The sequence below is a fragment of the Mya arenaria genome, chromosome 5 (assembly GCF_026914265.1).
Source record: "Mya arenaria isolate MELC-2E11 chromosome 5, ASM2691426v1".
Lineage (NCBI taxonomy): Eukaryota > Metazoa > Mollusca > Bivalvia > Myida > Myidae > Mya > Mya arenaria.
Window position 1 is genome coordinate 24097548 of NC_069126.1, and position 14619 is coordinate 24112166.

Below are 14619 nucleotides of genomic sequence, written 5' to 3' on the forward strand. Positions count from 1 at the left end.
CGTTTTAAGACTATTTCAGATAAAACATATACAACATAATTAATATTAACATAGGCGCTGTCTCTTTATGCTTGAACCATTATTGCTGAAAACATTTTTGTTATCTGACTTATTACGTCAAGCGAGAGAAAGGGAGGCGTTTGTCGTATGTTATTAAACTTAAAAATCTTGAAACAAATTCATATAACAAGCAGTTCGGCTGAATTTGACAAGCTAATGAATATACCTACAAACATGTACAAAAATATTTTTTATAGTTTGTGTATCTTTTGATGCACAAATTAAAAAGTGACAGTAATATTACGTAAATCTCATCTTGAAGTAATGATAGCAGGAGGTTATGCAGAAATTGAATAAAAATCAGATTTTTGATTTTGACAAATGCGATTTGCAGCAGGGTGTATCATGTTGAATGAGGGAAAGTAAATGCTGCTGACCCTGTCAGACTTATGAAATGTGTAAGAAACTTTACCACAATGTCTTTATGTTTGACCTAGTGACTTATTGATTGACCCGAGATGACCTATATGCACACTGGTCCTCAATATCATGCTGAGAAATATTCTGACTAAATTTCTCGAGAAAAGATAAACACTGATGAATTTGTAAAGGGAGTAAAAAAACTTAAAACATAATATTTTCCGAAAAGTTGACCTAATGACAGTGTTTTTAACCAGATATGTCTCATATGCACCAATGTATGTTCTATCACAAAAAGGTTTTCTTAATATTCGACCTAGTTTGTAGCCATATATGGCGTATAATTATTCATGATATTCCATATTATGCTGACAATTATTCTGACTTTGTTTCCAAATAAAAAAGATAATCAGTTTTATACAATTGGCTGCTGGTGACGACCCCTGAAACCTTAACCGTTTTTTTTTGTGATATACACGGGGACGTCATATTAACAACGTTTTGTCTGATAGTAAACAGGATGTATTTGTGCTGCTCCATTATTTTTTTTAAAACAATAATATTTTGATAAGAATACAACGCTGTATAGTTGTTCAACCAAATACTGGTATTTGCAGTAGAGTAGGATTATGTCAAACATGTTTTCCAGTCTCAAATTTATTCGTTCTATTTGTATATAAACATCTCTCGATGTTTCTCTATATCGATGTCGATATGGACGGTTAGAGACACTTACACTATTGTAAAGAGGCAGGGGCTTGATTACAGGTTCACCAAACTTAATTTTCTTGTAATAACAAAAGGGCGAGTTAATGACGCAAACTTGAGTAGGAAACAATCGAGTGATAACCATTAAGTTTTAAAATTAGAAATATATACATGCAAGGACAATTACAACATGCACAAAAATACCATTTGCCGAGAACATACGTAAACTTGTGGATAAAATCAACACTTTTATTTGTGAACACTGCATCGGTACCCACAATCTGTTCACTATTTTTATCTTAGAGTAATGATACGAAAGGAGCATACTAATTGAAAAAGATGCTTTTCGGCGTATACCGGGCGCATTCAATGTTAAAAAAATATGAAGACAAAATCCCTAAACCAGATAAAATTGGTCCAGAATTGGTCCAGAATTGGTGCTTTTTCTTATAAATCCGACACTTTCTTTGCAACCGAACATTTTTCTGACTCAATATTTGCATTTGACGATTTTACCTCCTCCACCGGTCGAATTTATTGCCTCCTTAAATAGTAGTTTGTGTCTTTTAAAATAAATAAATAATAAGCACACCAACATAACAGATGTATGCTTAAGCAAAAGAAGCTATTTTCATAATATTACCAATCGTGTCCTTATTTCTTAAGCATTGGTATACTGATTATGTTGTGTACTATTCAGGTATGTTTTTACTGCTTGGTGTACGCTTTCTCATTTTAGGAGAATTCGTTTCAAATTATTTTGTTGTTTTTTATTTCATCTGACAGTCAATAAAATTGACTTCTGAACAGTTTTCAAAAGTAGCTTTATTAATAAGTAGAAAACCGGGAATGTATGCACCAACATATTTATATTACTTTTATCTTAAACTTTTAATTTCAAACAGTTTATTATTTCGAGAAAAAAATTATACATACCTGCAATAAAACATCTATGGCTAAATGCCTGAGAATAAACATTTAAATTGATCTAATTATTGTACCGTGTAGCGATAAGTAAACCAGGTGCCAGTGCATTATGATTTAAAAGGCGCTTACTTCTGAAGACACTGATGTGTTATACCCTATAATCAAACTGGATCTCGACATCATAAAAGTTATTTACTACACAAGACACAAACGTTTTATATTTTAGTTTAAAAGGGCACAACTCTGAAGTTATTGAAGTAATAACCCACGATCAATCTTTAGCAAAACTACGCCTTCAAACTGACAAACGCCGTTACCAAATATCAGTATAATAGGATACAAAAATATCAAAGTTATTGTTTGCACTAGAAAAACACATTGTTCATAGTTCTGGAAAAAGTGACATTTATCCCGCACACCTACTTGACTATTATGTATCAGGCATTATGTATAATAAACCAACCACAAACTTGACAGAGACGTATTGCCCACAATCACTGTCAGAAAGTTTCATAATGTGCTTATGTTTTTTTCTGCACATCACTTACACCTTTTTTTCTATAATTAAATAGCTAATATAGAACGCTGATGTGGCTCCTATTATGCAAAACCACTGCAAATCCTTGGGAAGTTCCTTTTCGAACCCCCTCCATTTAACTAAAGGAAACATCTGTTTTCACCTACTTTTAGTATAACGGATTTCAATCCGGGGTTGTTCAGTATTATCATACCTATTTTGTACAGACTTTTAGTTCTGCTATTGTGTGTGCCTCACGGCAACCATATACAGTCACCTTGTTTAATGGTGCTCCACAATTGGCACTGAAACACTCCGAGTACTTGCATGTGTTATTTCGATCTTTTTAACATGAGTGTCAATAAGTTGAATAACCTGATATAGATGACAAACACTATCTAAAGTAATGCACAATGAAATTTCAGTTTTATCTTTTTTCCACTTCCTTCTTTCAGTAAATGGTTGACATTCGCATTGTTTACTGTTCACTGTACGATACTGGCATTGTCACTTTCGGTCAAACCTTACCTTGTATATTGCAATACATTGTACCTTGCTCTTTACCTTGTCATAATAATCATACGGATCTTAAAGAAGACGGTGTGTAAAAAATGAGGTCGCTAGTGTTCAAATATCAGATATAAATTATCAAATTAAGAATCAATTTCAGATTTACAGTTAAATTCACCGTAACAGGAATTTAACCGATTTGGTTTTATTTGCGATTAGCAACCAAAAATGTGCAATGGTGTTCTCTTGTCTTTTATTGGTGCGAAATGCAGAATAATTCAGCTGATTAAATATTTTGTTGACAAGGTATTTTTAAACTCAGTAGTAGTAATGCTAATCAGCAAGGATTTTGCTTTTTAATCTATTGCAGAGGAAAACAATACAAACACTGATCAAAACTAAACCTCTTAACAACTACCGATGCATAAATATTCATTTTGCATTAATTTATGGGGATTTGTTTTGGTTGGTGAAGAACAAACCATGTTCTTAGATCCGGTCTGAGCGTGCATATACACTGTAAACCATATGGTTTTAAATAATACTGTCCTTAGAATCACTATCAAAATTGGTAAAATCAACTAGCAGGGTAGAACATTTACTAGTGGTATAGTAACCCTGACTCATCTAAAAAGTTTCTTTCTTTTTCAGACTAGATAAAATCTATAGTGAAAATTACAAGAAAATAAATGAAAACAGTTCCACTTTTGTAACGTTAGTAAATTATTTTTTAATTAGGTTATCATAGCGCAAAACATTCTGTATTAATGAAGCCTCCAATACCGGGCGTATATCCAACACAGCCGTTTCTTTTTTTCAATCTCGTGATCGAGAACCAATACCAAAACGAAAATAAAAAATTGATATAAATTGATATAGTTCCTATTTTCATGTCGGTAACATTCCGTCCAAAACATTTTGAGATAAATTTCTTTAGCCTGGGTGGATTATCGGCCAATTCTTTGCGAATCTATCTGACGCTGAGCTGTTGTGTCAGTCTGACTTTAACAATCAAAATGGGCACATCAATTTAGAAACGTCTTATTCTCTAATGTGAGTTGTTTAAGATTTTGAATATTCAGCATTCGCTGACGGTTTGTACACTGGAAATGGCTGGACTGCTTTAGAGGTCACCTTCAACTTTAATTTAAGTGTTACTGAGTCATAAAGGTTCAGTGAACAACAAATTGCACTTTTCTGACTTGTATGATCAATAAGCATGTTTAAACCTTTTTGCTGCCTTATGCAAACTGCGCAATCATATGGTAAATAGTAACATGTTGTGTAACTTATTGTTCTGTTCTTATTGAAGCAACAGTTTGAAATCAATACACAGAAACATGTAAATTTAATGGCGATAAAAACATTGCATACACGTTTACTGTTTTCTTGGTTAAGTAAATCTTTGTCTTTTTAAGCCGTTTTGTTAATACAACAATTGAATAACAATTGTTTAGATCATATTCTTGAAAAAAAAATACAATGTTATTCCGTTTTTTTTTTATAGACTTTAAGATTTGCACTGCTAAAATAAATAAGTCCAACATAATTTACAAACAGGGTATAGAAGGTTGATAAACATAGTTGTTTGTGCGTTTAGTTTACATCACGCTATTAAACAAGGCAAATTTGTTTAGAGATAACGTACCAAACACGTTAATATTGAAGAACAAATTAAAATAGTTCATATCTTCTACATATTAATATTTATTTATTATGTGCCTTTTCATTTTCCGTATTCATAAGTGTAAATACAGCACGCTGTATTGAAATATCTGTATCACGGTACTGTCGCTTTCCAAACTCGTATCTGCATAGCAGCATGTGCTAGTGGTAGTGTTTTTACAATATGATCTAACTATTCAGTAACATTTTTTGCAGGAACGTACTATACTTCCTTTAGAATATTTTGCGTATGTATTTAATTACCGATGTGTGTTATATTCAAGGAAATGCGCAAACTCATGAATTGATTTGTGACGTCTTTTCTGAAATGTAAATTTCGTGATTTTTCATTATCGTTGGTTTAAACAATGGAGCGTTCAAACATAGACATCACCAAAGGTGAAATTTAATCAAATGAATATTACGATATGACACTTTTCTGACGACCTGTATCATGTCCTGTTTGATGTACAAAGATTCATCCGAACTCGACGTGATAAAGGACGTCAGAAAAGCGTCCTGTTAAAATATTCCCTATATATTAAACAATCACGACGAGTATTATAGTTTATTTATAACTACAAGTTGAATAAGGTTCGTCATATTCTGACATTTAAGTGACGAAACAAAATCACCAAAGAGCAACAGAGATGCATACGTCTGATACAAACATGTCCAAAATCATAACACATCATGGTCAAGAAAAAAGATCCAATATCTAGACCAGACAAAAAGCTTATTTTGAAAATCGACCGGATTTGTATCATGTTCAATGCTGTATGAGGTAAGGATACATCAAGACTCTACACTATTACCACCCCAGGTCATTACGATACAATATAACACAATATTACGTTAAATTGTTCGTATGCCCCTTGTGTACACAATATTTTAGTCAGTGAACCCTCTATCTCAACAACGACTATACTGATTAGCAGCTGCACCAAATATTTCAACCTTCCCACATCAAAACACTACATTACATAATAATGTTACATTTTTTTACCACCTGTATTCCTTAAAGCAGATCATAATGTTCCAGCAGTGGAACTTATACCTTAATTACTGTTGTGTTATTGGAGGACACAGGGCGCACTATCAGCTGCACTAATTCCATTGGTCCACCACATATAACAACAATACATTATGACATACTAATACTTTATTGTACAAGTTATCTTTGCAAGCAGGCCCATTCCAGATCAAAACAATTATTTAAATACTATCATACTTTTGTTCTACATGTAGATCCCCCACACACACCATTATGTACCATTAGTGGAACTTCTATCTCGACCACTGTTGTACTCGTGGAGGGCACAGATAGCACTATCACATGCACGAGCTCGGCCAACCCGCCCCTGATCACGTACATTTGGTCAACTCCTAGACGTGGTTTATTGTCTGGAGCTAGTTTATCCCTGATAAATGTCCAGCACCTTGCCGACCAAGGCCAGTACACTCTGACGATTACAAACACAATGGATCCCACAGGAGGAAAGTTGGAAACGGGAACAAACAGCACAATGTTCTCAGTGGATGTTCAGTGTGAGTATTTCAGTGCACTTATTTAAATTGCTGCCAGTTAATTTCGTTATTTTACTAATATAGTCTTTAATATAAGTGATGTCTGAAGTTCAACTTTATCAAAGTGTAATGAAGACTCTCAATCTCTCCATCTCAAGTATCAGAATACGTCGGAAACGACTTCCTCCAAACGGAAAATTTCGTGGCCTAAGTATGGGTATATAGAATAGTCATTCACTCTCGATTTAGTGTTAAACTCTCCAGCGTGAAAGTTGCAAAAGAGTGGAATCATTCCGAGGTAACGTTATCTCGCATTGTACGTTTTCGACGCTCAACATCGACCAAAGAATTTTTAATGTTGATTTCAAGTCCTATCGATAAACCGTTCATCATTATACACAGATATAAAATGAAATCTTAGCTATTTCTTATCTTAAAGATGAACAATTCTCCCTTTAAGATAAAAAGAGAATAAAATTGTTTAATAATAAAAGAAACAAAGTGAGATCATCTGTACGGGTAACATGCGGGTATTCATTAATATCACGGATATATACATTCGATAATAAAATGACTTTATTTACCTTACCAGATTAACCTTCCACTCAAAATGTATCCTACAAGAGAATCGAGTTGAGCTCCCCTTTACGGGTAACATCCGCGCGTTCATTATTATCACGAATGCAAATTCTATAATAAACTGACTATATTTACTTTATCAGATGAACCCTCCAGTCCAAAAGTATCCTACAAGGGATTCGAGGTGAGCGCCTCTATACGGGTAATATCCGGACGTTCCGTGAAACTTAACTGCAGCAGCACGGGAAATCCGCAACCCACTTACACGTGGTGGTACCCTGGTGGAGGGTCACATGAGGGTCAAACGCTATTATTGGCCAACATACAGGCTATACACGCTGGAGAAGTCAAGTGTACAGCAAGGAATAAGCTGTCACCTACTGGAGGGACATTGGTTGATAGGACAGAACAAACAGCTACTTCCATTAACGTTTTATGTAAGTTATGCTAAGTTCAAACAAAAAATGTATTATTCGTAAGGAAAACATATCAAGTCATTTAATATAACCAATTCTGACAAAAGTCAGTAGAGCACGTGCTATCTATAGTTCAAAATATTGTTATAGTTTTTTTACATGCTGAAGCAGTTTTATATCTCTGATCAATTAGTATGACGTATCTGACCACTGTAACTTAGATCAATGTGTTTATCTTTATCAAATCCATGCCAAGTACATATTCCTTCAACAAAAGTCCATACCTGTTTATAAAGAAATAGAAAAAAGTATAAAAAAAGAGTCTATTTAATACTTAAAGAGTGAGACAATATTAGAAAAAAAATCATAAAAACGCAGTAAAAGCCCTTTCGGCCAAATGAAAAGACGCAAATCGATAATTAACAACCATTATTTGTCTGCACTAAATCAATTTCAACCGACTGGAATGGATCAATATGTCAATTTTGTGCTTTTCCAGGCCATTTATATATATTTATCTATGTGGCCATTCTTTATATGCCGCTAAATTATTAAACATTTGCCGTAAATGTCATATGTTTGTTAAATTTAAAAACACAAAAATCCGACAGGGGTGACGTAACATCTTCATTCTCTTCATATATGAGATTCAGTGCTTCAGATCCCGGTTTAGCTTCAGCTTGACCAGTTAAGTAGTCATGCTAGAAGAATCTGCAAATAACATAAAATCATTGCTTTTTAACAGTATAAAACTACCATCTATAACTTCAAAGTATGCAAAATGTCTTTAAACAATCATTTGACACTCTATGTGTAGTCATATATTTGATAAATAGTGCAGATTTCATGCATTCAAATATTTTAAAGACAAAATTGATGAAATATATTATGTTTGGATATTTGGCAATGAGTATTAAACAAATCCAATGTAAAACCCAACTAATTAACTACGAAAAAGCATCTGCGAGGAGTCAAAACTACACATGCATAGAATATCTTCTTTCTTAAATTCCATTTTCCGGAAGCGGTATGAAATTCAAGACAGGTCCATCTTTGAGCAGCTAGAATATATATGTCCTCGAAAGTTCCTCCAGAGTTTAAGCAACCAGGCTGGCTATTTAAAAATTAGCAATACATTTGTGTTTTAACAGAACATTTCAGTGTATTTAGGTGTATTGGGTGAATAGGCACTTATCTTAATGTAACCGGCATTCGCCCTGAAAAAAATCAAATACAAGTAATTTAATTGAAATTACTAAATGATTAACTATGATCGATTACGTGAGGTGAGGTGAGGTGAGGCGAGACGAGACGAAGGGTGTGAGGGAGGAAGCGAACGAGCGAGAGAGCGAGGGGGCGGGCGAGCGAGCGAGTGAGCGGGCGAGCGAGTGAGCGGGGGCGGCCGTGTTTACGAGTGAGTGAGTGAGTGAGTGAGTGAGTGAGTGAGTGAGTGAGTGAGTGAGTGAGTGAGTGAGTGAGTGAGTGAGTGAGTGAGTGAGTGAGTGAGTGAGTGAGTGAGTGAGTGAGTGAGTGAGTGAGTGAGTGAGTGAGTGAGTGAGTGAGTGAGTGAGTGAGTGAGTGAGTGAGTGAGTGAGTGAGTGAGTGAGTGAGTGAGTGAGTGAGTGAGTGAGTGAGTGAGTGAGTGAGTGAGTGAGTGAGTGAGTGAGTGAGTGAGTGAGTGAGTGAGTGAGTGAGTGAGTGAGTGAGTGAGTGAGTGAGTGAGTGAGTGAGTGAGTGAGTGAGTGAGTGAGTGAGTGAGTGAGTGAGTGAGTGAGTGAGTGAGTGAGTGAGTGAGTGAGTGAGTGAGTGAGTGAGTGAGTGAGTGAGTGAGTGAGTGAGTGAGTGAGTGAGTGAGCGAGGGATCGAGGGAGCGAGCGAGTGTTTTTTTTTCGTTGGTTTGGCTTATGTGTGATAGTATGAGTGAATAAGTAGTAATATAAATAAACATTGTCAACAAGGGCAAAAGTCTGATATGCATTGGTGAATAAGAATGCATTTCTTGTGGTAAGCTTTCTTCATCCAAACGATATATTTTATACTCTACCAAATATTTTAATCGGAGTTGGATCTGAATAACAATAACAGTTATTTACTGTAACCATCAAAATCATTTTTTTTCGAGCAAAACAGATTTAATCGTATAAATGTATCAAGTGTCGGCGGAGTTTTGCAGATTATACCCGTTTTAAGAACGCGCGTTTGTAATTCTTCGATCGAATGATCACTCTACGAGTGCCTAAAATCAAAACTCCGCGGTATGCAAAATCTATAAAGTCAGTCTGTTGGCCCTGAAAATCGACTGAGGGACTGTGTCTTTCTCATGAAAGTACTGTATATTGTGGGTGTGGGAGGATGGCGAATGGGTAGGGGTAGTTAGTTCGATAATTCCACAATACTTGCCACAAAATACAATCATTAAGGCCTTCTTTCCAATACACAAGTTAGTTATACGAGTTAGTGATTTTTTTTAGAACTTTTGACGAGATCACTAACACATTGTAACTGTTGTTTTTGTGTGTTATGGATCATAATGCAGATCGTTCAGAATATTCAAAAAGGCAGCGCCCGTAGGCATCATATCAACAATTATTTCAACTCTGGTGATCAAGTATAACATTTCTACCAGCTTTTTACTCCAAACAATCGAATTAAATAGCTACTAAATCGTTTAAAATGACTATATCAAACATCAAATGATAAATATATTGAATAATGATGTGTATTCTTTAATAAAAGCATGTGAATGTAAATTAACCTTGCAAATATTTATAATGCTTTAGAAGCGTGTGGAGAAATGCTTCAATATCGTACCACAATGTATTATACTATGCACGCATATTCTGTCCAGCCAAATCATTGGCGAATGTTAGGAATGATCCTGGTACGATTTTGTAGTGGTAACCTGTACAAAGTCTCCGTAAGTCGGGGAAAACCCGTACCGTAGTGTAAACCTATTTATTCGGGTAATTCACATATGAACAAAAAGTACAAAATTGTATAAGGGAAAGGAAAAAAACAAACTTTGGCAACCTAATGTAAATTCCTATTCAAGAGGTGAAAATTCAAATATAGCAGTTGTCATAAAAAAATGAATAAGGTACAAATTCAAGTACAAAAAGATTATCCCAGTAATAGTAAGATTTAAAAGACATGTGTTTTTATAAAAGAAGCCAGTAAGACAAAGTACTTTATATTTTGAAAGAGAAAAAAATGAGTAGTACAAAAAAATGAAGAAAGCTATAGAAAAAATGGTGGTTTAACGGGAACATGTTATGATATGAATTCATGTATAAGAAAAGAAGAAGTGTTAATACAGATATATGTGTCAAATAAATGTAGCTGGTAAATGATAGGTATAAAATGTTAGGGGGCTCGAGACCTCCACCCATTTAAGTCGGGCAAGACACTGACAATAACGATGTGTCGCCGCAATAAACTGGTGAACTTTTAAGTTAACGTCTTAGTTTGATGCATGGGTTAAGTGATCGGTGAAATATAGTTTATTCAGTGTCAGGGAGAATCGAAGGTTCGAAAATAAGACTTGGCGTAGTTACTCTTCTAACTGCTAAAGTACAGAAGGAAATGGGCTACGGTGTCTGACTGGCCACACGAGCATAAGGGTGAGTCGATGAGAGAACGGCGATGGAGATCGTGTTTTGGTGAACTACAGGAAAGACGAAGCCGGGCGTGAAGAATTTGTTTTTTTATCAGACAAACGTTGAAAAGCGGGTAAGATTCGAGACGCAGAACAGGATTTAAAGCTGATTTGAAAGCTACAAGGAACGGTGGTAAGGTAACGGTTGGAGAAGGGAATTCCATTCACGAATTGCAGAAGGAAGGAATGCCGTTTTGTAGAGTTGGGATTTGCAAGCGATTGGTTGGATGGATTTGTTTTTTCTGAAATTGTACCTATGATTGGGCTGGTCAGGAGGCAATAAGTACGTAAGTCAGATTATGTTCCATTTTATACAAAATAGTAAGTTTAGGTTTTGCGCCTTCTGTTTTTAAGTTCAAAATAAACCTCATTGTAATGTTTAGTTATTTTACAGTATTTTGTGGCACTAGTTATGATTCTTGTGGCCTCGAGTTGTACCGCCTCAATGCCAGCTTTTAGCTGCTCTGACGCATTGTCCCAGATCACGTCACCGTACTCAAGCAAGGAGCGAATGTTTGTAAGATAGAATTTTACGAGACAGTCTCTGTTAAGAAGAAATTTAAGTGCTCGATAGCAACCCAGTCGTTGCCAGGCTTTATTGACTGATGATGTGATATGTGTCTTCCACTTACACTCATCTGAAACGGTTAATTCTAAATGTATGTATTCATAAATAGGATGTAATTGGCTATTATCAAAGAATAACTTAGAATGGTTTGGTTTGTTTATCTTTATCGATATCATTTCATTTTTGCAAGAAAACAAGCCATGCCTTAGACCAATCGTGCACAGCTTGGAAATAACAGTTGAAATATTTGCACAATCAGCAAGATCAGTTACAATCATATACATGCTAGTGTCGTCAGCAAAAAAAATCTAACACGGAAACAGATGTGGGTGACTTTGTCATTGATATAGATAAGGAAAGGTAAGGGGCCAAGGATGGATCCTTGGGGAACCCCGGTTAAAATGGATGACCTACTTGCGTGCACGTTAGCGAAAACTAATCTTTGTGTATGAGAAAACAAATATGCATTAAACGATTTAAGTAGACTACTTTCTATACTGAGATGCTTTAGCTTGAAAAGAGGTCCTACAGCACGGACCTCCTTTCCTTCGTCAATGGTTTACATAATATGTCATTGTAGATATAAATGAGTTGATTTACCGTTGAATCTCCGCGGATGAAGCCAACTTGACAGGATGTAAGAATGTGGTTAGATGTGACATAGGTGTTTGTGAACACATCGTTCCATTAGTTTGCCAACACATCTAAGAAATGAAATAGGCATGTCGTTCTTGATAGCAGACTGGTTCGATTTCTTAAAGATCGGAGAGACATTAGCAAGTTTTCAATTTGAAGGGAAGTGGAAAAGGCAACGATAGGAGAAGCGCAAGAGAATCAGAATCTTCTTTATGAAGTTTCAGTCTGAACATGTCCGGGCCACACGTTTTAGATGAATTGATCGTTGCAATGGCGTCTTCAAATTCTTGTGGGGAGACGACAATCGATGACAAGTTTAACAATAGGAATGAATCAGGAAAAGTATGGTTTTTGTCGTAGACAATGGATTCCATTAGCTATTAGGGTGGGTAGTGAGTTTGATTGTTTTTTATTCAATGGCTTTTTTGTTAACTCTTTTCTTTAATACTTACATTTTCATTGTTTATTCATTGATTAAACTTGCTTTGAAGGTCGAGCTGGGTTTTGCGTATTTCTCTCGTGACCTCGTTACGTTTGCGTTTAAAGTTTGACCATGCGGTTTCAGTGTTTGTCAACTTAGCTTTTTTGTGCAGTCCTTTACGTTTACGGATTGATTTGCGTTGGTTAGAGGTGAACTTAGGAATGTCATTTGGGAAGATGAAACAACTTTTGATGGGATAGTTTTTTTAAGCTGCATTAAGTATACTTTCATTTATTATTTCGGAAGCTCGGTTTAGGTTGTGACTGTTGTTTTAATCAGCATTTATAAGTTCAATTCTAAACAAGTCGAACGTAGATTGCAACAACACCACCTTGTCTACCTAGACGGTCTTTTATAAAGGGGGGTGGGTCAAAATTGTGAATGAGGATATCGTTATTGTCTATGGAATCACGGAGCAAGTTTTCTGTGAAAATAAGAATACCATAGGACTGTGCTTTAATCTGTAGATTATCAAGTTTAGGTAAGATGCTCATGATATTAAATGCATAACACTGAGGCCAGAGTCGATGAGATCCGAAACTGAGGTCACGGGAACTGTTAATGACGTAAATGATGTTGATGTTGGGCCAGGATTTGGATGAACATCACCTACTATGATAGTAGGTAACATTCGAAACATAACAAATAATTTGAGTGAAAATGTGTTTATCGTAAGATTTATCCAATGTGTTTATTCTGGAGCGCTTTGAAACAGCAGTGAATGCACGATAGCTATCTAAACGGAGTAGAGAAGTAAGAACCGAGTCGGTTACGACTGCAGCGTCAGCTATGGAAACTAGTAGTATTAGTATAGTGAAGTGAATATGGCGACAGTCAATATGCTTTACGTATAATGTTACATTTGTAAAAAAGAGAGAAATACAAGTTAGCCAATAATTAAGGGTTGATTGTGATTAAATCTAAGATAAAGAAAACTATATATTTGCTTCGTTTTAACAATAATTGTTGCCCTTGCATGTAGAAAACAAGGGTATTTACATACATAGACAGTAATCAATGATAACTACTAAGGCTATGAAAACCTAATTCATGATAACATGCATGTTAAGGTTTACAAAAACGTTTCTTTTTTCTGGTAAGGGAACAAGATGGTGAAGAATTAGGTAAATCAGGAGGAAAAGAGAGACACATAAATGCATGACAAAAGGCAAACGAGCAGTGACTTGTCAGAAACGTTTTTTGTTCATATTCAGTAAGGATGTAACCCATATAATGTTTATCGAGTAGTAATAGCTATGTGAAGCTCAAAAGGTATAAATAGGTACAAGTATATTTCTAGGAATTAGTCGAGCGACGGGGTTGCAACGCGACGTTTGAGTTAATTAAGCGAATCAGTGGTGTTAATGCGACAGACCGTCAAGTCGTTCACTCTCACAAGGATGTTATTGTCGGCGGTCCAAACACCAGTGACGTTCTTGATCTTTAGTGGACTGCGGGCATGAAAATAAATTGAGATGCGTACCCTTGTCAGATATTCGTTGATGGAGACACTAGCATGACGGGATGCTTTAAGCTTAGTTTTGTTAAGATACAGCTTCAGTCGGGCTCTATATGTGGTGAATTTGCCGAGATTTGCCTGCTCTTTCGCCAGCAGTCGCAGATGCAAAAGACGATGGTTTTCCTAGCATATGGCTCCTGATTTTTCATCAAGGGACATGTCGACGATGACGTCAGTGACCTCACTTGGGGTTTCGGGGATACCAGAGATTCTTAGACAATGTCCGCGACTGTACTGCTCGTCCGCGTCAGCCTTTTGCTCGTGCTCGCTCACGCTTACCCTGAGTTTGGCATTGTCCTCTTCTAATGCAAGAGTACATGGTACCAGTTTTGCTAAGGCCTATGTTCTTCACCGGTTCATGGCAGTGTTGGTGTTGACGTCATCAGATGTCTCATTAATTGAGGACATGGTTAGATGCGGGGATATTGGCGTAGCTTTTATTTTCTTAATCGAATTAGTCAAATTGAGACGACAATTTGCATTTCATGTCT

At 35.9% G+C, this 14619-nt stretch overlaps 1 protein-coding gene across 5 annotated transcripts in view; it reads left to right on the forward strand.

Moving 5' to 3' along the window:
* The window catches only part of LOC128236006 (hemicentin-1-like), a 90730-nt gene that overhangs the window by 20759 nt on the left and 55352 nt on the right, over positions 1-14619 (forward strand). For all 5 annotated transcript variants that reach the window (XR_008261216.1, XM_052950789.1, XM_052950790.1 and 2 more), the window contains exons 5-6: positions 5996-6295; positions 6997-7290. Coding sequence is in view for 4 of the 5 variants with exons in the window: in XM_052950789.1 (XP_052806749.1) it covers positions 5996-6295; positions 6997-7290 (594 nt within the window). In the remaining variant the exon portion in view is untranslated. The remainder of the gene's footprint in view (positions 1-5995; positions 6296-6996; positions 7291-14619) is intronic.